The 27,077-nt window shown below is 29.6% G+C and overlaps 2 protein-coding genes across 3 annotated transcripts in view; one reads left to right on the forward strand and one right to left on the reverse strand.

Moving 5' to 3' along the window:
• Positions 1-27,077, forward strand: part of LOC126835995 (protein amalgam-like) — a 192,256-nt gene that overhangs the window by 62,073 nt on the left and 103,106 nt on the right. The window lies entirely within an intron of this gene.
• Positions 17,422-27,077, reverse strand: part of LOC126835232 (cytochrome P450 6a8-like) — a 30,403-nt gene continuing 20,747 nt past the window's right edge. The window contains exons 4-5 of the mRNA XM_050567672.1: positions 22,293-22,535; positions 17,422-18,024 (exon numbers count right to left, since the gene is read on the reverse strand). Of these exons, the coding sequence (XP_050423629.1) occupies positions 17,798-18,024; positions 22,293-22,535 (470 nt within the window). The 3' untranslated portion in view covers positions 17,422-17,797. The remainder of the gene's footprint in view (positions 18,025-22,292; positions 22,536-27,077) is intronic.

The following is a 27,077-nucleotide window of genomic DNA, read 5'->3' on the forward strand; positions in this document are numbered from 1 at the left end:
CTAAAAAAGTATCTTGAAAAAATCAGCTAATTGATTTGAATGCTAGACCAGTTTATATATCATAGGAATTCAGAATGTATTTTTTTACTTATTAGTTTAAAATCATTAAAATTTACTAATACCCAATAATTGTTTTAAGAAAATAGTAGATTTTTTTGTTATTGAAAGTTCCTATTTACAGTGTGCTATTATTAACAGGTCTGTAGAACTGATTATCTGAAATAGGTGATATGAATAGAAAACTACACTATCTGCGTAGATTATAAACTAAAATAAAGTAGCTAATAGACAGAGTTGGACAGTTGTTTATTTGGATGTAATTATTCGAATGAAAATGTATTCGAATAACTTTTTGTAATTTATTTAAATAAAAAATTATTCCAATTATAATTATGCGAATAACTACGCGTTGTACAGAATATAAATGTTTGTATTCAAATAATTATTAAAAGTAATTACTTTTTTGACAAATCGTTTTCAGTGTTTACGCGAGGGGGCTACAGGTGTAACGATTCCGTAAATGCGTGTTAGTTTAGATTCTTTTCTTAATGGTTTTAGTGTAAAGCTGATAACCTCACTCATAAAAACCATCAACTGTGTGGAACTAAAAACCTTGACTCGGCAGTAAGATATCGGATTTGATCATGAAACGCGTGACTTCTCTTTTATAAAAAGGTTAGAGGCTGCCGCCCCTCGTAAACCCACCGTATTCTTTATCAATTTCGCACATCAAGTGAAGTATGTAAAACGTAGAATATACTTTTGCTTGTGTCTGCCTACCTTTCTATCTATCTACCTAACCTAACTTTTGAATTTTGTGACGGAATTCCCTATCGTTTTAGGCAAGTCGGTGGTCATTGCAAAAGCATATTATATGCAAACACAAATTGAGAGAGTTTAAGAGTTTTCTCTAAAATCTATGGACTGTTATATACACGGCATCGATATTGTTTCCACGTCATTAGTAATATTTAGTACACCAGCAAGTTGGACAAAAGACTAATTTCAGTAATGGAATGGTAGTGCAATATGTAGTATAGGTACTGAATATTTTTCAGCTCTACCCTCCTGAATTTTCAACGAATTATATACCTACGCGTTACATTGTATATCACTGTAGTTAATATGAAAACAATAGTATGCGTTTCTATTTTGTCATAGTTTGCTGCTAGCACAAACAATGTATCTTCTTATAGTGATAAGTCGTCCTCATCTATAGTGACTCGTGCACGATTTCTGCAAACTTTAGTCGTCAAATTCGATTAAACTGTCTTGTCGTTTGCCGATAATGGGTTTTAATGAGTGAAGATGTGAGTCGCGTGATCGGTAATCTGCTGAACAGACGCCCGTTAACAATAAAACGCTGTCGACTCCGATAACGATTCGCGTCATGTGTGTAATTATTTGGGGTATATTTTGTTAGGGGTGAAAGCAAATTACGGTTTTAACGGCGAATGCTTTCGTTTTTAGAACGCTTAACGTACACGCATATACCACATAATAATATAATAACGTTTATCTAATTTTTATTTTTTATTTTTTGGTAACAATCATTTAAACGCACTATCAATATTAAAAACAGCAAAACGCTTTTGACATAATTGTAACGGTTTACGACTGAAGAACTAAAAGGTCAACTTTTTATTAAATAATTACTCTAAAGTAAAATAATTACTTTACGTTTCCACATAATATATTAGATTCGTGTATTTTGTATGAACATTACCTAAAATCCCGTTGGGTGTAATTTGAAGAGTGTTTCAGCAATTTTGATCATATACAACATTTCTATTTCAATCAAGTAATATCAACATCAAATATATTATAGCAATTGCTGAAATTAATTTTTATAAAATATTTTTTTAAATGTGATGAGACTCAAGCTGTCTTCTTGGTATGCATAAACGAATATAGTATACAGACATATATACAGAATGGGATCATTGGAGAGATTTATGGGAAAATGAAAAATCGTTGTGCTCTCGTTGTCTTGTATCTACTTGTATATATTCAAAATAATAATTTAACTAGTTGCACAAGTTACATGTAATCACAACACTATATATAGTTTATTATTTTTTACTTTAAATTTTAAAACAGAAAACTATTCTTCCTTTTAAGTTTTAACATAATTTTTATAATTGTTAAATACACTGTGTGTATTGTAAGTTTTAAGGGTAATAGTGTGTAATTATTTCGAATTTTGTGGCTATACTGAACTCGAGGCCATACAAATTCAACCAGTATATAAAATTTATATATTTAATAACATAGCATATAACCCCAACTACACTCATTCATTCGTACTCCGGAATCGTTGTTGTCATTCTTTTTCAATATTTTTTCATTTTGTGTTTTGTTAATCAAATACAGTGGCGTATCCAGAGTAAGTTAGATTATCAAAAAGGCTTTAGTTATTAGTTATAACTAATTATTTAATATTACAAGGGATCGCTATAAACCGTTGATGCCACCAATACCGTATATATTATATGTTTTTTTTATTTGTCTGCATTCTGCAAGTGTTCTGTACTAACGAACAATAATTGAATTATTATTTGTTTATAGTATTGTTATTGACAATTCATTGTAAGTATAAGACGCTTAGGTATACTTTAAAAGAGTGCGGTTTCAATACCAACGTTATGGTGTACTTTACAATTTTTCTAGAATTTTGTAAATCCTTGTCTTTATTTTTAACCTTTGTGACTTTGAACTTTTAGTCAATTTAGTGTTTACAGTCGTCCTAGCTGCACTATTTTCCAAATAATCCTTCACGTTTAAGTTGCAATATGTTCATAGAACAGTATGTATACTGCCTTGTTAAATATCAATAAATCCGATAGGTACGTTTCGTTACATCGATTTAAGATAATAAAGTCGAAACTTCATTATTTATCAGTGCCCGTAGTCGCGAGTTTAGAGTTCAAGAGATCTTCGTGGATTGGGGTTGGTTTTATGATTTTAGAAACTGATTACATTATTTAGTGCACAGTCGAGTTTGTGTACCGAAAAATGTACGCTAACCGACTTTCCACGGTTTTGTTGTTTCGGCCATGTGGCCCCTCTTCTCCTCTATATCTCTTTAAATCTCTTTTGTACATGTATTTCTCGTTACCGCCAGCTTAGTTATTTCGCACAATTTATTAAACTTTATCCGACAACGCTTGTCTATAGACTGTAGTTGTCACTAGGTATACAAAACGCAATACAAGAGAAAACATTCAATATTAAAAAAAAAGAGCTGGGTTCCGGGAAAGGAGATTTATGGGGAAAATATCTTGATTGGAAAATGTGTTTGGTCTATCAGCTTAGGTGAACAAGACGTGGGATTTACCGTCATTTTCATTGAGATTTGTGAGGTAAAAAGTAAATTTTCACCGCTAAAATTCCAAGTTACTTGTTATCGACATTTATTAAATATTTTGTAGTACTGGATTTAATCTTAGATTCCCCCAAAGATTTTAACTCAACATTCAGCGGTTACATTTGATTCATTCATTACATTAACTTAAGTAGGCACATACATAACTTAAGTAATGGTTATTTTGTGCAAAAGAGTAGAAGTAATTCAAAATAAAATAAAAATAACATTAAGACAAAGTTTAAAATATACCTATATAAAATACCTACATTATAAAGGAAAAAATAATATAAAGGAAAAAATGTAATTACTAAAAAAATCTAAAAGCTTATCCTTTGATTTCCTTATAAAGATCTTATCCGACTTTAATAATTTTCAATTAAAACCACACAATATTTTTTAACGAACAAAAAACCACTACGATACATGAGTATTTTCTATTTTAATTTAAACATTTCAAGGGTATATTATGTTTACAGTTGTGGAAATGTGTAATACTTGAATGGTTTATTTCGGTTTTAGTATGAATGCACTTGGACGGTAAAGTTAAAAAACAAATTAAACGAACAAACTATTTTAATTAACCGAAAAAGACAGTGTAAGCATTGGATAGCGTAAACACTATTCAATGAGTTTAGTGGACGGAATATAGCACTTTCTGTACGTTTAAGTGTTTTCTCGCAGACTAAATTTTGTCTATAAAAATACCGAGGGAGATGATTAGAAACGTTTTTGAATGCGTCTCCTGCTTTGAGCATACTTTCAGTGTTATTATTCAGAATAATGAAATCAACTGCCGTCTTTCTTCTAGTTGCTACAGCCTCCGTTATAAGCACGAATGACTTCGAGTTGAGTATTAAAATGAAACGAGTTTGAACTTACGTTAATTAATTACACTAAAAGCTTTAAAATTAAAAAGATGCTTGGTTTCAGCATACTGCTATGTTATCAGTAGACATGCCTGGTGTACCCACTTTAGCCGTTTTAATCGCTTTCTAACATTTTATAAACCTATAAATGCGATATTTAAGATTCAAAACTGTTTAGGTAACTATACTATCTTGTAAAAACCGAATTGTACCTAATTTCTTTTTACGAATAAGTTGTTTTTCTGATTGTGCTTGCCACGTCAACAATAATACAACGATATTATTAAACAATATACCATATGGCATATTATACATATGGTTTTGTACACTATTGTTTTAATTAGGGCACCGATTGGCATTGTTGTCAAGGAAATAAATGAGTGTAACATTAAATTAATTAATATACATATATGTTTTTTTATAGACCAAGGGCATTTTTATTTAAAAGATTAACAATCTTTACAAGTACAATACACGTTATTATTATTAGAGTAGCATTTAATGTGATTTTTTTTGTTCTTATGTAAGAGGTAGAGGAATTCACGAACTTTGTTTTTGCTATACTCTACAATTTTCATAACGTGACAACTACCGTTTTTCCTCCGTGCCCTTCATATACTATGCTATTTAATATCAGTTTTGATGTATATATTTGATTATAAGCTTCAGATATGTATAAAATATATTAAAATTATTGATCTTGTAAATAATATTGAACAGCTTATAAATTTTAAGAAAATATAATAATACTAACAAACATAATAGCTACGATATGAACCCGAGTAGGTATTTTAGAATATACTAAATTATAAGTTATAACCCTTTCAAATTAAGCTTGGGATCGCGAAATTGAAATATTTCCTCCAATTTTATAAATTTGTATCTCCAATTTTAATACCCCTCTTTTTTACAAATATGTGTAGTATTTTAAACCTACTTATTTTATGGTCAGCTATGATAAGTAGTATTTTAAGTAATATCATACTGCATACATATATTTTTATACTAAACACTAATGTATAAATCGAAAAGAATAATTATATAAAGGCATTCCTGTTTTTCTTGATTATAAACTACAGGGTGGGGCAAAAGATATGTATCGGTTTTGAAGGGCTGTAGAAAAGAAACTATTCAACTTAGAAAAATGAGGTTTATATTGTTCGATTCAGTAGACAATCTAGTATTAGCCCGGAGTTATTTAATATAACTATGCTGAGTAATCGGTCAATTTAGAGAATTAGGAAATTAAGTTGGAGAGAGAATGTCGTGATGGAGATAATGCTAAGAGTAGTTAATTGCTTTATATTTTGAGGAGTAGAGCTTAGCTCGATAAATGAGATTTAGTGCTACCGTTTTCAGAAAATTAACTAATTTTGTTAGAAAATAACGTTTCAAAATTTAGAAACTATTAAAAATACATGGAAATAATTGAATAATCTACTATATATTATATTATGGTTAACAACATAAACATATTATTTTATTATTATGTTCAAGATGCTCAATTTATATTTTTTTATAAATAACTTATAGGTAAGTACAAGTAATTCTTAACGACTTAAAGATATAGGTCAAAACTAAAAAAAGGAAAATTTACCTAGATTTATTGGATTATTGAAATTAGAAAAATCTATTACAAATATTATCACTTCGTATGGCATTTTAAACAGTTGTTTCGAATACTATCGATTTGCACATATTTTTTGATATGTCTTTTAATTTATATTATCCCCTCGTACTACAAAAATATGTACAGCTGTATAAGTGGTAGAGTGAGACAGTCTTTGTTTCACAATGTGGCAGAAATCAAACCCTATTCCTCGAGTATGTAGTATGTCATATACAATTTAATAGTTAACTTTTGTCAATTCAAATAAGGAATGAATTCACCAATAAATTTACATAATCTCCATAGAACGATGTCAAATAAGGTTGGCGTGGCGAAAAGACTATATCTTTTAATTTTAGGAATGAGACAAACTCGACGAAAAGTTTTTGATGCCAATTATTATCCAGAATGATTATGTAAGCGACGCTACCATAATTATTTTTAAAGCTTGGTGGCATAATAAGTGTTGTGTCTGAAAGACCTTGTTGTTACCTCTACCGTAAAGCCAACGAAGTTTATTCGCATTATAATAAAAAAAATAACCTTCTGAATCTGTAACAAAAAAAATGGTTTATTAAATACCGTTTGGTGTTCGAGTCGATTGGCCCAGTGACACAGACTGTTGAATTTCAAGAGTTGTATTTGGAACATCCCGCCTATATTATATAGTAAACTCATGTATTTAACGTAAAGTGTATGCTTTAACAAAAAAAAAAAATACATTAACATTACCGTGTCTTTATTTAAAAACTGTATTTGAGTAAATCGAAATAAGCGTAATCATCGTTCATTTAGGATTGTATTAGCGAAGGGCAAAACCAGTAGAAAAAAAATCCATAATATGTGTTCGATTACGTTCATATATTATAATACGTTTACATTGTGGTGTTACCGTTGAAGGGCCAACGAGAACAATTAGTATTTATGCGTACAAATAACTTGAGCCTAACACAAGTGGTGTTTCACGACCAGTATTGGTTGCAGTGGGTTCATATCCGGTGGAAAATATGAAATTATTATAAATAATAAACCAGCAATTGAGATTCCATAGTCTATAACGCTTTTCCAACAACGTGCTATTCTTATAAATTAGGATCAAAGTAAACAAAAGTGTTTATAATATTCTGTACTAGAATATTACTAAACTATAGTAGAGTTTATTAAAAACTACAAGTCAAAACAGAGATAAGTGTAAAATCCGCAAGTTTTCTTCACAAATTCTATCTATAATAAGGGGTGGCCTTTATGAGCTAAATATTATCATGAATTAATATACTATGTGTATATAAATGTGATATTATCAAATTCTTAATTTATAGTTTACAACTATTGTTGTGTTTGAATTAAGATATGAGAGAATACTGAATACGAGTATTTCATGTATGTAGTCATTTTTCTATGTTTGGCCGATTTCACTCAAACAGAATTAGCACTTGCTGTCCTTATAGTACAAACAAAGTGTAATTTTAAATGCGATTTTTAAATTTAAAAATTATTCTGAGGTGTAACTAGCTTACAAGCATGAGAAAATGGCAGTTATATTGTTTTTGCGTTTGCTCAGTATGTGTGTGTGTGTGTATGAGGATACAGGCTGATTGACAATTACCAGAGATTTTTCACCAAACACCGGCGAAAAAGTGTGAGAAAGACATGAGTTGTGTGAGCAATGGTGAGAATAAAAAGAGAGAGAAGAGAGTAAGAGCAAAAAACAACTCGGCTGTCGTCATTTGTCACTATCACATTGGGACAGTTCAAAATGTATTTTTTCCTCTTGCCTTCAGTCCGTGTATTCCCCCGCCCCCTCGTATCCAATCGCCTTCCCTTATTTTGTTCTCCTCATCCCTTTCGTATACCATGCATACAACAGGGAATATTTTTTTTTGCCAAAATGTACCTACCAGCGAAAACTCGCACAGGATCCCATGGGAACGTAAGCGCGCGTAAAACTAACCATTAATTCGTTATGTGTTTTTCTCTCTGTCTTTCCCTCTCAAAAAAAAGTAATAATAAAATCTCCATCCTCGTCATACGCCGATTTCGCCATACCTATGTGTCACTACATAAATATAAACAGGTAGCGTTTTTACTCACTATAAAGATGATTCCAAAAAATAGCGCGCAATAATCACAAATACAATTTGAATTAAAAAAAAACTGATTAAATTCTATTACATAAACTTGACAACTGTTGTTACATAGTTTAAAGAGAGATCAATAGTGTATTATTTCAAAATCAACATGCTTTAATGAGTTGCTGGTTCGTTTGCCGTAGTATGGTCTATTGTTCTGAAATTTCGATGGTAAATTAGTAGTTAAATTCAAATAGATAATTCAAATATACAATTTTTTGATTTATAATTAAACAATTAACAAAATAGGTTCTCATAAAAAATTTTATAACAAAATTATTTTGTAACTTTATTAAAATATATTATTCTAGTATGCTTAGTAATATTATCAATACTTAATAATATATACATTATGTATAGTGTGTACATATAAATCGAATTTCATTACTTTTCACAGTTTCAATGAAACAAAATCATACATAATAAAATTGTTTTTCTGTATTTTTTTCAATAACCAAATATGTATTTTAGGTGTAATATGTGATATGTAAATGTGGCATATGTGATTGCTTTAGGATCTTAATTAGAATAAGGTGCTTGTTTTTATGTGTACTTCGAAATCGTGAAGTACTTTAACTACCTAAATAAACTATGTTAAGTTCTTACCCATATATTAAAAATGTCCCTTTGTCAAATGATGAAAATGTGCAATATGGTCAAATCCCCTTTTTACCACTTACATAAAAACTGCACTGGGTAAAACACATTTGAAAAATATTTATTTATACATACTGAATCAATGGTGGGGAAATGTTGGCCACATGACTTCCACGTACTAGTCATCATACCTTTACCCTGCGAGCGGTCAGTGGGGGAAGACTCACATTGGTGTATATTGTGATAAAATATTTAGACACCAGGTTTTAGTTTAGTATTGGTGCCAAGGATAGTGTATGTCTGAGTGCATCTACTTAATACATAAGTAGATGCACTATCTAAGTGCAACGTTTCTGTAAAATAATAAGTTCCGTTGAATTTCTCTTGAAAGTAATTTCATTATTTTATAATAGTTTAATATTTTTTAAAAATACTTTATTATATTATATACTTACCATTTAAATCCAAAGAAGTCAAAATATCTTGAAAGGCATCATATATAAGTCTGCAGCTGTAATGGATCTACCGTATATTCAGTTTCTTCCTCTAATCGAATTTTAATTTTTTTTGGTTAAGAACCAATACGTATAAACATTAACAATGAAATGGTGACGTATCCACTTATCTATAAGAAACACGAATGCATTTGAAGTCAATATTTATTCTGCCAGTAAAACGAAAAGTCAGTGATGTGGATTATTAATAAAATTATAAAAAATGTGTATTTAAATTATTATTACCTAAGTTATATTATTATAGCCATTGTGTTATCCTTGGTTATACAGTTACCACGGGGTTTGTAATCGTTATTATATATTTCTAGGTTCGCAATTTCATTAAAATAGAAACGAAACCTTTGCATTTCTCCTTCTCGGTATTGCGTTGCTCTAGAGTATCATTCAAAGAGTTTATAGAAAAAAAGTCGTAAACGTGACCCGGCTACCTTGCACTCTAGAAGAGTTCAACAGCCAGTAGAAATCGGCCAATCTGATGAAATTCAAAATCATTTTAGGCTTGCTTTGGTCAAATAAGACGCGTTCAATACGTTTAAGTTCTGAAAATTAAATTCCTTAAAATGTCAGAATCCAGTCCAAAAGCACAACGACCTATAGTGCGCCTCATATTTTGCCGACAATTCATTGTCATCATCGATAGTTGTATAAAAATGAAGTATAATATCAATAATTAGTTTAACTCTACAACAAAAGAATATAGGTATTAAAAAACATTAAAACACTCTATGTGTGACTATTACCTATTCGAACTTATTTATAGCATGTATTTGTGTTGAGCCTTTAAAACCGTTCATAACGTGTTTGTATAATTCAGATATTTGACCTATTTTTCAAATTAATACTAAATACATCCTATAAGTAACATAATTAACATAATACTGAATTTAGAGAACGATATTTTAAACTACGCATGTTATGTTACACTATGCTTGACTGATCGACCTTATTTGTAGGGATAAGATTGAAAATGATGAGAAGAAAATAATATTTTTATGTGAATCATTTATTATAGCAGGTTGTAGTTTTTTTTGTACAAATCAATCTTCTTATAGTATTTTCGTGTTTTAGTTGGAAATATTTTATCCCAACTACAGCAGTAAGAAAATAAAAAAAATTCGTATTTATTAATGTAATATATAAATACATAGCGGTGCCATACATAGGTGGGATTCTCGCTGGCAGCGGAGGACCCTTTTCATAGTTTACCATTCACCGGTCCGTAAACTATGACGAGGGTACCTCCGTTGCCAGTGGGAATCCCACATAAAATCGGCCACCGTTTTTTTGTTTGGCACCGCTTATCTGTGTATTCTAAAATCAATGCTAAAGCCAATTGCCTATCATTTAAAACTAACATAATATAATCCTTGTATAGTTTTTTTAATAAACAAAATAACAAACTACCTAGCTGTTGATTTTTTTCTTAATCGTTTTACTTTACATAACATATTTGTACCAGGACTTATGTTAACAATTAAATAGTATTCTATTTGAACAATATTTTTCTAGTACTAGTTTATAGTTAGTATACTTTAAATATTCTAGGGCTGTTCCTTGATTGATTTTAACTGTATGGCCATTTTGCAATTTATGTATAACCAAATAAAATTATTAATATTTTGATTCGCAGTTTGATTTATGAAGACATCCTTCTTAAAATTTCCATTATTGTAACAAATAATGGAAACTTACTAATTTTAATATAAATGATTAATAGTATTATATTCTCAAAGTTTATTAGATATATGTACGTGTAATGTGTATACACACCTAAATGTAACAAAATAACATAGTTTAGGAAACCGAGACAAAATCATCGTACCGTACCAGTTTTCCGCATAACTCGTCGTACCAGTATTCTGCGAATCATCTTAATTAACAGCTGCATCCGAGTTTACTACGTAATGATGAATCCGTTTAAGGGAAACCATTGTCTTAGCACAGATACTTGGAATAGTGTTTGAGGTCGTAAATTCATATCCATATAAACTACCATACAGACAACATATGATACTAATTAGTGGCAGTAATTAACGAAGAACCTTTTTGAAGCTTTTCTGAAATATGAGCACAATTCAGAAATCTAAATGTATTGAAACTACAATGACTGCCTTGATACCAAATAGCAAAATTTTTGCTATTTTCGGTTTTGATAATGATAGATAATGAAATTACGTTGTAATAATTAGCGCGGACTTCAATATAAATTATAACGTTTATAGACATTACCTAGTAACTAGTGCAAGTTAGAAGTAATTTGATTATTTCGCGCCCTGACTTGGATAATAAATTCAATTCTGTTCTGTCTGGAGTTATTCTACGAACTCCATAGTTTCGTTAATTTTAACATTATAAGTTTCTAAATTATAATAATTTGAATACCATATAATCTTTTATTAAATAATATTATTTATGTCGATTCAACGATCGATATCTTTGCAACGTCTTTTTTAATAAAAAAAGTTATAATTTCTTACTATCGAGTTTCGGCATTGCACCGACCCAACTAAAACTGTAATCTTAATATTCAATTTCTAAGGGGATTCGTTCTCTCGATTAGGCAGTACGATCACATCACCGAAGTTACTGCTAATATTGCCATCGTTAGATGTTAGAGTATTATATAATGTAACGTGCTTACGTGAGATAATCACGATGCTACCCAAGAACCTTCCGGTAGGTTAAACTGGGATCTCTCGACCAATCGGCAATCCCGTATTTCTAACACGTCTATACGTTGATTATTGTGTTTGATTCGGTTTAATAGTAATGTTTTTTTATACAACTGTTTGCAAAGGTTACATATTGTGAACTCCGTTTAAGTGCCGTCCCTTTTTCTCGACTCCGTCGTGGAATTTTGGGGATAAAACAATCGCTTATTTTGTTAAAACGATGAAAATAAGACGAGTGGTAAAAAAATACGAAGATGTTATTCAAAGAATACTTATATTTTATAGATAGAACCATTATTAATCAGCAAATATCAAAGCTGACACGATAAAAACAAGTCAATGTATGTAATCAAAAGCGATGTTCAACACAGATGTAGTTTTTTTCTGAAATGTGCAGATTGATTTGAAAAACCTGAACGTTTTGTTCGTTATTTCTAAACAGGAAATTAATTTTAATACCGAGCACATGTCAACATCAATCCGGTACAAAAGCCATATTTATGAAGACGGGGTCGGTCGTGATGTGACTTCAGTCATTGTTGTATTCATCTACACAGACGTCACCGAATATCAAAAACATTGCCAACTGACATTGCCCTACCAAATGTATTATATTTCAACATCCATGTAAATATATATATTAATATAATTAAATTTCCGTGATGATTGCAACGAGCATTGTACGGTACTACGACGGAGGTCCGCTGCTTCCATGTAGAATGTAGATAAACGTAACGGGTTAAATCTTTTAATGTGAAATCAATGTTTGAGTATTGTCAAGTCAATAACTACACAATGGTATGGTTGAGTGGAAATATGTTTAAATTTTGATTATACTATCTATAATAACACCATGTGAACGGAAATAAAGAGTATGATCAAATAGGCGTTAAATTAAGGTGTTTAAACACACAGATTAAAAGCTATTTGTTTGAAGTTTCACGTGTGCTGTAATATCCTTCTTATTTCAATTTCAAAATTTCAAAATACTATTACGGCCAAATTGACATCAACATGAATTCAGTCTCAGGTCTTAGGATCTTAGTTAGTTTTTTAAAACAATGTAATCTGGTTGTCAGAAAAACGCTCTTGATAAAATTTGTTTCTGTGATTACTTTAGTAAAAAAAAAATAAGCCTACCAAAAAATCTCTCTGACTATAGAGTATTTCTGTTCATTGGTACATTTAGTGCGAAACAATTACTATAATGAGAAAAGCTAATTATGAGCAGTAAAATTATCTAGGCAAATTTTTCATTTTCTATAAACCCAGAATAAGCGTCTATTACTATTATTAATTATCAAAAACTTTCTGCTTATTATTGTTGTTCAAATTTAGAGTTCTTTAACTTAGTGTGAAATATTGTAATTTCCATTTATAGGTTACTTATATGGGTATATACAAGCTTAAATCATAGTAAACATAAGATCAAACTGTAAAAATAATTATTTTACACGTGGAAAATTCATTATCGGGTTTAACATTCGTTGCAATAGTTGTTTTATAGATAAATAATTACTATTATGTGTTTATTACCTAACAAACATTAAAATGAGCTTTATTTTGTTAACAACCTAAACACATATTATATACCATTTTAGTTATTTCGTTTTATGTTACATTTTTATCCTTAAAATATAAAACGTTTAATAATACAAACGTATTTCTTTAAAATTAATTAAAGCCAAAACACGAGAATCACATTAACCACAGCCCACGAGTTTGGTAAGCTCGGACCATACAATGCTCCACGCAGAATTTAGTGCTAATTTGTTTTTAATAATAAAATAATTGTACAATAAAATATCAAATGATTTTATGAGATTCCTAATTTCTCTATATGTTTCTCTCTATCGAACCGCAAAAACCTTGTTGTGTGCTGGCGAGCGTTTAAAAACAGAAACAATAAAATGTCAAACGTTTATTACTATTATTTATGGTTTTCATGGGGTAGCAAAACATCCCTCGTAACATATTAAGGGAATAAACATATTTTTATGTGTCCCGTCCTTCCTCTTCTTTACATGGTAGTATAAAAAATGAAATTATATTATTTGCAAAACGCTGCACTTGAAATGGTAAGTATTTGCGGATGTTTTTTGACGAGCAATAAAGTTTTCTTAGTAATATTAGTATCGAATTAATGTTTCAAAAATGTTTTCAACAGTTGCTTTAAACTAAAGTTGTTGTTTTCGAAAAACATGAAATTAAACGAAGTGACGTCAATTGGCGGACACAATGTATTTGATCAATAATGATTTCGATTCATACACGCCCTATTATAACTTCAATAATGTATATTGTTAAAATTGTTACAACTTTATCAATTGTTGAAGTTAATTTTACATAATTTAACAAACAAAAAAAACCCTAAATTTCTTTAAAATGTGTTAGAATTCGAAATGAACATAGTCGGGTGACACAAAATAGCGTCACGAAATAGTCCAGCCATCATGGTCGGAATATCTTTCCTTAGCACCTCTACTCATATTATGCTGCACGACTGAAATGGGCGTAGCGGTCCGTACGTCTCTGATGTGACGCTCATATACACTGTGTAATATATATTTATTTATTTATTTTTACTAATTTCCGCCTTCAGGCATTAATGTAGGTATAATATAAATTTTCTTAAAACTAATTATAAAATATATATAACATATAAGATGCCATCAAAATAATAACGAGTCGTCGTCGTCATGCAAACGTTTTGGCCAGAACATATAATTAGACTATACTATCATCATAAATCGCAAGGAGATTATAGATCAGAAATAATCACTATTCAGGAGCCAGCAGGCTGTAACTTTTTTGCATTTGCGGGATTATACTTAATCCCATGATAATTAAATTAGCTAAGAACACTCCCCAGAATTCACAGATTGTTTAAGATTTTATTTCATAAAGATAGGTTCTGTAGTATATAAGCATAAATTGGCAACCTACATCGTTTAGAATGTAGGATAACCCGAATTCGTGTCATTATTGATTGGGTTAAAAAAATCCAGATTCTTAAAAGTCCCAAACATCATAGACTTTTTAAAATAGAATTTTGAAAATTTAAACCTTCTTAAGCTAATAAACTTATTTCAAAGCATTCAGGTAAGGGATCGGTAAAATCTGGTTAGGGTTCGCTTGATTTTAGGACCTGCCGTCACTGAAGAAATAAATCTAGTGAATTTCCGGAGGTTAAACCGTGAAACTCATGTTTCAATTTTCAAACCCGTCACTTAAGTCGATTACTAGAATTAGACTTTGTTAGTTTAGTTCAGAGAGATAACATGTTAAAATCAGGATTAGTGAAGGATGTTAAACAGGTGTTTTTATAACTGTTTATGTGTAAAATATACAACTGTGGGTATTATATCATATTAGAAACAAGAGTTTTTAATAGTTGTTGATTTTTAAAACTAATGTATTATTTTTATGTTGCAGGTAAGTCACCATTTTTCACGATGCCTCAAAATTACATGATCTAGACAAATGGTAATTTTTGCTCATGCGTAGTTATTATTTGTTATTATAATTTATAACTGTAGATTTATAGTTATTACATTCTTGATAGTAAGACAAACACTTAATATCACATTGTATTCTAAAAATACGCAATATAATTATTGTACCACATGAATACCTACTGATAAAATTGAAAACTATTAATAGTACAATAGCATCAAGGGATAGAGTATAAGTAATATTTGAAAATACTGATTATAGGATTTTGATCATTAACAATTTTGGCTTAATCACTTTAAATTAAAAGCGAATTAATATTATTTGAAAAATTATATTATTGTATTATCAAAGAATAAATCAAATTAAATTTATTCTGTGGTATTATAAAAATACATGATGCTATTTTAATACTACATTAGTCAAATTACATCTGTAATAATAATCCCATTTCTTAAAATAAAAATAAAACATTTGTTTTTAGATATTTCTTTAAAAGCATAAATTATTGATTAGAACACTCTCATTAATTGACACTATGTAAAACAGGAGGTACGTCTTAATATAAACACTAAATTACTTATCAAAACTGATTTACATAAACAACACAAAACTACCAATAGAATAATAGCCTAAATACTTCTCATATTTTTATTTTTAACTGTGCAAGATATTTTTTTGTCAACTATACAAAACCATAAAAGTGATAAGAGTCATGGTAAAGTGCAGTGGTCACCTTAGTTGTTGTGACTTAGCAACTGAGGTTAAGCTATGTCCGTCGTTGATTGATCCTGGATGGGTGATCACCCGGGATTTTTAGCGGCGGATAGTTCACAAAACTAAATAAGCTATCAAACAACAAGCTGATGGTCATTGATACCGTATTATTTTTTAGCTAATTAAATATCAAACAATAGTACTTATTTAATATTTCTACAATTATGATTTTGGAAAAAAAAAATAATATGGTGATGAATATCCATGCTCGTTTCTTATATTGAAAACTAGAGATGATTTTACATTTTGGTAGTACAAACAGGTTTGAACTTCTTAAATGATACTTCGCGGCGTGAATTCAGACCGAGAGTCGTTTGATTTTTGAGGTGTACACAAGTGCTTACGAAGGTGTCAAAACAAACAGTTTAAATTTTCTTTAATATATTAGAAATGACACTCGTGTAGCAAACACAATGATAAATTGAATGCTATGAAAATATTATTATCTCTCATCAAATATATTATGATAATCTTCGAAGATTTAACTAATTTAAAATAATTGAATAATGAATTGTAAACAAATGGTTGAACCGATGCGTTTTGACAAAGGCACGCAAAAACTTGATAGTCATAAAAGTCGGATTGAAAAAAATAAATAAATACTAGTGGTCGACTATGCCGCTAAACACTGTAGTCCTCAAGATTACATATTAAACTGTGTGCACTGTATATATATATATATATATGTATATAAACTTATTTTGCTTTAGCTACAGTCGTAAAATAATATAACGTTTTTGTGTTCTCTAATGCTGTCGGTCGGTTCCATTTAGTAAGTAGAATGTAAAGCGGTGTGACTGAGGTTTTCTAAACATGTATACTGTATAGTATTACAGTATTATTTTTTCTAGTAAAGAAGTTTTTACTACTAAACGTAGTGGGGAAAGTTGATAAAAGAAAAGATTCTCTTTTCATAATATTGGTTCTGTATGCGTTGGCGTGTTCGCTTTAGAGCCATTTCTCCATAGAAAAATAAAGAATTCATCGTAATATATGTTTGTATATAACTGTCCACCCGGAACTTGTGACTCAAAATTGTTTGTCCGACTGCAAATAACCCCCAGCTGATAAACATTGTAGTCCGTTCGACATTTCTTAGAACAACGATTCACAGGTATATCATTATATCATTTAAAAGCTGAACAACAAATATAATAAAAAAACTTTTTTTTATTTCATTTTTTGTACGGTCGATGTTGTCATGAATTCACACTTGTTACTTGTTTCAAGTTCAGCTAAATTGATGTGTAAATATATTTACGTAATATTTATATTGTTTGCTACTGACAGTTTTCTAAGAATCATTCACTCTTATATAGAATTCTGTCTATATAATACAGATTCTGTCTATTTACATTTTAAACGGATCAATTACATAAATATCTCATTAATCGTTTTAAAAAGTTTTTTTATACCTTTTATTAATATATAACACAATTTTTATTTTGATAAAATAACATTTGTAAATATAAAATTGAGAATTTTGAGTACAGTGAAATTATAAAAATGTATGGTGGGTAATGAAAAGCTTACATAATATGACGAAATGGTTTACACAAGTTATACCTAATGTAAATAAAGATGCCGACAATTTTTGTTTGATAATATTATTAAACACTATACTAAAAAACTAGCTGGATGTGCGTATTAGTTATTGTCTTGTCGGCAACCTATTTATCCATTAACCTAATCGTTATAAAATAACATTACATGTATATTGCATATTATAAGTATTTAATATGAATAATAAAAATAATAATAATTAATAGTTTAATATCGCCTCTTCTACTCAGAGATTCCTAAGTAGATTCCTTAAAATAATTTAAATAATTTGTTTTTTTCGTTAATATGTCGTAAGGATTCTTCTAAAGTCCTGTCTCGTTGCAGCCTATTAGATAACTGAACTTTGACCCCGGCAAACGATGACTTGTCAAACGGATCTGGTGTTCGTCCGGGTTCAGCGCTGTTCACGTTGAATTCATACTTAGAAATTAACATTGCAATAATCATCTTAGCCTCCAGGCTCACAAAGTTTTTGCCTGTAAAAAAAAAATAAGTTTATCGTTAAATACATATTCATACGCTCAAATAAAATGTATCTTATTATTTGTTTTATGCAATGACTACAGTGAAACGTACTCTATTTAACTCAACATATAGACTTTTAATACGTTTATATGTTATAGAATTACAATTTGATCTCGACCAAAATTCATAAATTTACATTGTACTACAAAATATAGCTTCTTACCGAAGAAAAATTATTAAGGTTTTAAGCATAAACACTTATGTTTAAGTTTAATATTTTTTGCTTATAATAATTGTTAGGTTCACATTTACAAATCGGCACATTATAAACATTTTTTAGATAACTACCTTAAAAAGTCTAGTTATTTATATGGACGTAATACTCCAACAAATCAATTTAGCAGTACACTGTATTAAAAGTAGAATAAATTACTTAAAGAAAAAAGAAAAACGAATTCAAAATAAATAATTTTGTAAGAATTTATTAAAATTATTTAGGAAGGAGAAAAGTGTATTTTTGGTGAGTACATTATACAAATCGCAGCTGTATACGACTCGTTAGAAATATTAGGAAATTACTCCAAGACGTTTTTTCTTCTATATTTGTGAATTTTCATTAGCGCGAATACGTGACATGTTTTCTGACATTATTTTTATACTATTAACAAAGTACTCTATAGTTTTGTTCACCCAGAATATTCTACTATAGATGAACAATCATATATATGTACAACTGTGTATTTAACGTTGATGGTAAAAGCTCTCGTAAAAATATATGCTCAAAATTATACCACCAACTACAATTATTCTTTCTCCTCGAAATCTCAACTCGCGTTTCCACTTGAAAAACAAACGCACTACAGTCATTGCTCACTAAAAGTGTGACTGGGTCAACGATAACTAATATATATATAATATGAATGTGTGTGTGTAACTCCCTCTATATATTTTTTTAAATTTATGCGAGTATGAAAACTAGCGAGAAAAGAATAATGAACTGAAAGTACAATGTTCTTACTGTATGTTTTTGGAAATACGCTTTAATACTAAGTTATACAAAAATCGATCTCTTATTGATTAAGATCGGTAAATTTAATTATTTAAAAAAAACAAAATATTATAAGTAACACAGGTTTTATGCTAAATTATAATATTTTATAATTTTATAATTAATAACATATTATTGGATAGACCTAAACCATTCAGATACAATATACTAATGTGTTTAAAATGCGATCTAATATTTAATTAAAATTATTGATTTTTTAATTATTTATTATGCAATTTTTTTTTAAGATCACTATGGAGTGTAATAACATATAGCTAACGGCTAATACACAAATCATAAAAAAAAAATCATATTAAAAACGCTACATTTATGTTGAGTTTATGTATTATGATTGACACGCTTGAAAGATATGTTTTAAACGTAACAATATATCGTTGTTTTAATCTCACGCACGTGAAAACTACTTAAAAATAATATTTTACTTGGAAACCTTTCGTATCATATATTTTTTTCGATGTATGCAATAAGTTTTAATAACCATACTTAAGTTGAAACAAATATAGTCCGGTCATGTTCATTCAGACTATGTGATCGAAATAGATCTTGCAGAGGGGGGTTCGTTTTGTTCATAACTAAATATGTATTATAATAAATATAACCTAGACGTATTTTTAATATTATTGTAGTAAAACATGTACATAGTTGTAAATAATCATCATTAATACCATTGATTATAAATAATATAGATAGCCCACTGGTATGTATTTTTTGCTGCGCGTAGATTGTTGCCGTTGTACGGCGCTTTACAGTTTAGCTTTAGGCCATAGAGTAATAATATAATGAGATGAACTAACATATACTAGCCAGTATGCAAGAGCTAAGTAAAAAGTAGGACTAAAAAAAATTCTTTAATGTTGAACAAATAAAACAAATAAATAGCTAAAACTTATATAACTTATATACAAATTAATAATAATAAATTTAATATATTTTATCGAATTTAAAAACAATATTTTTTCAAATTACTGTTATCATTGATATCTTATCACCACGATATATATGAACGATAATTATTTTCTTCTTTCTTGGCAGACTGATGATTTTAGTCCTACTTTTTGCAACACATAAAAACTACTATAGCCACCCCCTGCTTTAGGCGCAATACAGCCAGAAACGACGTAGTGTGCTTGCGCGACGATACCGCGCTCACGGTACCTACCGCCATAACTAAAAACAGTATAAAGCGCTGTATAACGGTAACAATTTACGGGCAGCAAAAAATACATACCAGTGGGCTATCCGATATTTATATTATTTATAACCAATGTTAATACACATTATTGCTGGTCTTATTACAGGGTTTATTTTATTTTAAATAGCTCATTTCTGTCATCCAACCACTGTTGCCTCCTTTCGTCTCATTTTGCCACACTTCATGCTACTTATCACATCTCTGATTTCTCCATTCTTATTTCTCTGAATTTTTCGCTTACCATTGTATTACATTAACTTCTCTTCTCTTTAGCATGAAGTGGTTTTTTCAATTCATTGTAAGACATTATTTCCTAAGTGTGAATTACCTTCGAATTATGAATATTTATTTTGGAAAGCATTATAAATTTCTGTTTTAGCTATTAACAAACTAATGTAACATAGTGTAGCGAATGTATACACGAGTTATTTTAGTAGTCAAAATTAAATAATTTATTCAGCGCCACGGTGTAAATATCAAAAAAATAGCACGCGCAACAAACAGTGTATAATACCTAGAAACAGAGTTTTCCCATTTAAACCGTGTACATATACAATTGCTTATACATATGTAACTTTGTTCCGTGTGAAAAAAGGCTAATTAAAAAAAAATTGTTTAGCACTGATAAGTTGTGATATCCTACTGTATTGAGCTAAGTTAAGTAAATCGAACAAATTGTAATTATTTACTTAGTGAGAACATTTTTACTGGAATATAAAATTTTTATGTTAGCATTATTAATAATTGTTGTAGTTATTTTTTGTTATTAAACTTATGATAAATATTTAAGTTTAAGCATAAAAATGTTCTCACCGAGTAAATAATTACTATATTGGGAAATATTTTATAGCGCTAAATTAATATTGCTTAGCCTTTTTTCACGCGGAATAAAGTGGAGGGATATATATATATATATATATATATATATATATATATATATATATATTGTATATAATGTGTACATGTTACATGCTTACTATTTATTCCTTTTATATCATGTGTATACAACCGAAAAAGAATGCATTCAAGAAAGTTATTAAGTTGATGATATTTTGCCGGCATTTTATTAAGAAAATTTAATCAACTTTTCACGGTTTAAACGTCGCAGCACATCATATAATAAGAACTATACAAAAACACATTGTGCGTGTGGATAGGTGATGAAAAGTTCACTACAATTTCTCATTTCAACAATACAATACGCATTCCATTTTGTCATCTCACCGATGACGTAGTGAAAATAACGATTCCTACAATCAATGGGAATTATCTTTTAGTACATTTCCTTATTGTGTACAACAATTTCTGCCACATGAACTTAAGAAGTATTTATTTTTAAATCTTTTCCCTGAAAAAAGTACCGTAAAAGAATCACAATTGCAGCTAAATTCCATTTGAAATGACAATAAATTATTATATTGATTTACGCATTTATAAATATAGTAACTTCTATTAAAAATAGTCCATATCAAAATTGTAATGGAAAGTAATTTTACGTCAAAACTTCTCAGATTTTTAGAAAAGTGTAGATCCTGAGACATGTTAGTGTACAAAAATAGTATAACATTTGCGTTGTAATTGTTGGAAACTGAATTTGTTAATTTAATATACTATATCAAGTGGCATCTCTGTGTTTTTAATAAACGACTATACAAATTTGAGTTATACTGTACAACAGAATATAGATATCATATAATATCTGAAGTCTGTTTTTTACGATCAGTGTGTTATATTATCAGATAACACAGATATTGTGGAAAAAATCCAGTTTCCTTATTTCACCGTGAAACCTAACACGCGTTTGATGTCGAAGGAAAACATTTTACGGACGAGAAAACATATTTTTACTTTACTTCTCATCTACTTTGGAAAAAAAAGAAATTATTTTCCCAGAGAACACTACGAATCACTTTATTGTATTACATCTGATGGTTCGTACGCTTTAAGCCGCAGGCAAAAGTTGTTTTCTTTTTTATATGAATACTATCAAGCACGCACTTCAAAACGAAATGGCTTACCTATGTAGGATTGCGGCCCGCTACCGTAAGGCATGTAAGCGGATGACAATTGTCCGGGAAACCGATGCGGTTGGAACTCTTCGGGGTTGGCGAAATGTCTTTTGTCGTGATGGTAAGCATGAACCGGCACCAATGTAAGTACTCCGGGTTCGATGGTCACTGATTTCTGTTGCTTTTCCACGGTGTACGGTTTGATGGCTACTCGACGAATCACTGGCGATATAGGATATTTTCGAAACGTTTCTGTGGAAAAATAAATACAAACGAACAATTATTATACGACCATCTTAAGGAGAACATTTTTTTTTTTAATTCGCGAATGTAATCGCATTTTGTAGAACTCATTCTACACTATATAGAGTATAGAGGAATAGAATAAATTCAATTCGATGGCGTTACACAAGATATTATTAGTACTTCGAGAAGCCATTACATCATATTATTATAACACAAACAAAGGGAAAATTGGCTTTGTTTCTCCGGTCTTATAATTTTGCCAGTTAGGTTTAAAAAACGTGTTTGGTTAGTCGCAGCTGGTAATACCAGCGTTGAACAAATTATCTAGGTACTTACAATTCCTATCACGAATGTTCACAGGATTTAGGCGTGTAACATTTCACAAAAAGGGTCTTACACGTTTTGACGCCGTCCGTTTTCCAATAACAAAACAAAAAGTTACACAAGTCTATAGAAAAGCCGTCATAAAACATGTGAAATATCAATTAAAAAGTTAATATTAAATTTCTTTTAGTTTTATTCGACACTCGGGCGTAGAAGATATACATAGGTAATAGTCAAAAACAAACTTCAAATGTTTTGTTATTCTTCGGAAAGAGATGATTGAACCGGAAAATTATTGTTTGCATAAAAAAAAAATAAACAAAATAGCGGACGGAAAGTTTCTTTTCGGTGTTATACGGTATGAAAAAATATGTCTTTTAGTTTTCTCGGTTAAACTGGGGTTTGTGATAACGAAAAGCGGAAAGAAACACCAAACGACTTCGGACTTCCATAACGTCTCGCTAATAAAAAAAAAACGAAGGGGAAGAGGGCAGAGTTAGCTGATGCCGTACGTGATTCTTTATAACGCAGTGACTGATGCGGTCACGTGTGATATATGTCGGCCATATCAAAAACGTCATCGGCAATATCCGGAAACGGGCTTCAAAATAATGCATGCGCCCGGTTCTTATTAATAATTTTGCCTTCTTGCGTATAACGTTTACATCCCCCCCCTCCCCCTTCTCCAAAGTGAACGGGCTCGGGCGAAGCATTGAGTTTTACGGACTGTTGTAAAACCGTCCACTGTCATTATACCGCTGTCCGAACTTACCAAAATAATATCCACGGAGAGCACTATTTTTTTGTCGAGACAGTAGCCGACCAGAGAGTTGAATTATTAAAGATTTTAATCAAAACACAACTACTGAATTCTCCCTAAAATTTGCATTACAAAGTCACGACATTTTTTTTTTATGATAAAACTTTCTTTGTACCGTTTTAAAGACAACATATTCTCGCAAAACAGTAACTTTTTTGGTTATTTTTTTTGTATGCACGCTACATTTCATACATCTAAACAAAAATGGAAATCAATGATGAAATACCTCAGAAGTAATTTGATGAATGAATCCATTTAAAAAAAATGTAATAATAAAATACTCCCAACAGCTTCTACTGTGAATAGTAATATTTTTCAAATACTTTGCATGTATACACGTTATACGCATGTTTTTAATAATAATTCCCAAACATTAAAAATAATTATAAATTCTTAAACAAATTTGGTTCCGTTTTTTCGAATAGAACTAACTAACTTTAGGTTTGTCCTTAAGAGGACGTCGTCACACACGCGTTATTTTCTTCAAAAACCCGCCTTGCGCGGATTAATTTTACAAAGGCTATAATCAAAACTAAGACACCAAATTTTTACATAATATAGACAACAACATTGTCTGTATTCTACCTTTGCCATTTTTTAAATATTTCAACCAGTTAATGAATAATTAATTAATTAAGAAAGGACTTCTTTTGACTTTTTTAAAAATTATATAGCGTTGGTTGTATTAGGTATATCGAAAAAATACGGATGATGGAACACAGATAATTTTGTCATAAATAATATGTATGAATTTCTTTTCTTAACTATATATGAAGCCTGAGAAAAATTAATTCACGCAAAGCAGTTTTGAAGAGGAAAAATTGTAATTTATCCTATAGAAATGACTGTGATAGTCTGACAACAAAAAAATGTCCATCAACAAAGTATCCTCATTATTGTATTAATAAGTATGCATTATAGTACAAACTCTGAATTAAGATTTTTCGAAAAATTGCCTATACATTACTCCTTAGAAATAGCCGGTGTAGCATCCTCTTAAAGCAAATAGCTTTAACGATATCATATCGATATGTTGATTCAACCATTTTATACTCATAGTATTTCAAAGTTGAAATTTGGAAAATCTGTATATTTTCAGTTTTTCTTATTTTGATTAAAGGAATATTTATTTAGCGGCTTAATAACTGACTCGTGTACAATAAACCCATAAAAACTAAAAAAAAAATATATGAAATAACCAATATCTTCTCAGCTAAGTAAAATATTTAACATTATATTTTGATAAAATTAATTTTGAATAATCTGGCAGCTGTTTTAAACATATTTTAGTCTGCGCAAAGAGAAGTAATAACTAAATAACACTTATTATGGTAACGTTTATTGAATCGTTTTGATAATAATACCACAGAATAGAACAATCAGAATGGACACTGATAACAAATTACACGGGCAGCATATGCCGCTTGTGTGAATCATTTCGGCCATTTTGTTTGTAGACAATCAGTGTATTTTTATACATATATACATGTGAATTTTTTATATAGACATATATAAACATTGATAATAACGTCTTCAAACAAAATGGCCGAAATGATTCTCTGTTATCGGCCCGCCGCCCAGAAGTGTCCAGGGCCTGATAGTACCCATCTCCTTTAGGTTATATTGATCACAACCGTCGGTACAAAAAATTAGTACAGTAAACCCAAATTTTTCCATAAATCTGAATTAAGTTTAAGTATTGCGGTTGAATGAAACGACAAAAGGTAAAAGTCTCAACTCAAATGGAAATAAGCAATTATTGGCTTAACAAGTAATAAATACAGAAAAAGTTTATTGTCGAGTTGTGCAAAAGGTTTTTACGTTTCATTTATCGGTTTACTACCACAGTCGTGTGTATCCTAACTGAAAATACAATGCTTTTACAGCAGTATATAGAATGGCTTGGAAAGGTTTTTTTATTTAAATTTAAGTCCCTAACGGTTATAAATCATAAAAAAAAATCGAGTAAATTTGGTCTTTGAAAAAAAAAAAAATTATTTTTATTTTATAATTTTTATATGTTATTTAACATTAAAGCATTTTATTATTTTAATTTTATATATTTCAATAGCCAAAAAAAAAATGACTGAATTATCGGCATTTTTATTTTCAAAATAACAGAAAAAAACCATATGTGTTTAGTTCACTTGGCTATAATTTCAGTTAAAAAAATGTTATTATGCTGAAATTTTATATTTACACTAGTAATCATATACTAATGAGATCCTAGAAAAAACAATTGATTTTTTGAACATTTTTAATGGCCTATTTTTGCCACCTAAATTTCATTCTCAGACCACTGTGCGTCGGGCAGTTCGCTTTAATAAAGGTTGTTTCTCTCTCATATGGGTTTTATGACAAAAATGTTTAAAGGTAAACACACACATGTTCTAGAATCTCTAAATTTTATTAAAACGATTAACCGTTTCAATTTATCTTATGTACTAGTTTTTAATACCTACTAATGAGCTAACTGGTTTACATTTTAAATTCTGTACTATTAAAAAATGGTACTCAGCTTGTTATTAATCACCATTATCAAAATTGAATAAAGATGGAAACCCATTCCACACACGTCGTGCCTCCTAACTCAACAATCATCGGTTGCAAACTACTATCAACTGTGATTATAAAAAATTGATAAAAGCCTTAGAGTCGTCGTAACAAACTAGCTTTCCGAATCGAGGCAACGAAAAAAAAAAAAGAAAACGTCAACAGAGTTGGTATAGGATCGGATAAGAAACGAAGGAAATTGAATTCCTTCGCTCTATACAATTTTCTAACGTGTTCCAAGTATACATGTTAAACAATTTTACCTAAGTTTGTTAACGATAAGATTGATTAACATCAAGGAATTATTCTACTGTAATCTATTTTTCTTCATGACCATTCGGACATTTTGAATTAATAAATAACTATATAGAACACAAAATGAAATGTTACAACAACATGAATTCGTGTATGGTATTTTAACTTCAATGAAGTATAGTATTATTTGTTAAAACTCACACATTTAAAAATAGGGTCGTATAAATTTAAAGCAGCACAAGAGTTCAAATAATTTTACTTGTTTTATCGGAACTTATTTTTATAAAGTTTTTACGACCCAACAAATGCATAATGTATTTATTAAATTAAAAAATAAAAACTTTCGTTATACATTCTACATCGTTTGTTTAAGTTTGAGTGAATTCATTATTCAAACTTTATGACCAGAAAAATAATCAAATGGATATTCAATGAGTGTATATATTCTAACATGAAAGCTAGGCTATAGTAGTAAATTATCGATTATACAAATGAAAAAGCAGAACAAATTTAAAACGCATTTTTAACAGATATTTTTTCTAAAAACAATATTATGAACATTAAATAATTTTTTTTTTATAGAATTTACCTTTTTT

Source organism: Adelges cooleyi, unplaced genomic scaffold, assembly GCF_023614345.1.
Source record: "Adelges cooleyi isolate 19-005CV unplaced genomic scaffold, UGA_ACOO_1.1 ACOO_flye_CR_arks_rails_tigmint_CR_PRNA_23, whole genome shotgun sequence".
Classification (NCBI taxonomy): Eukaryota; Metazoa; Arthropoda; class Insecta; order Hemiptera; family Adelgidae; genus Adelges; species Adelges cooleyi.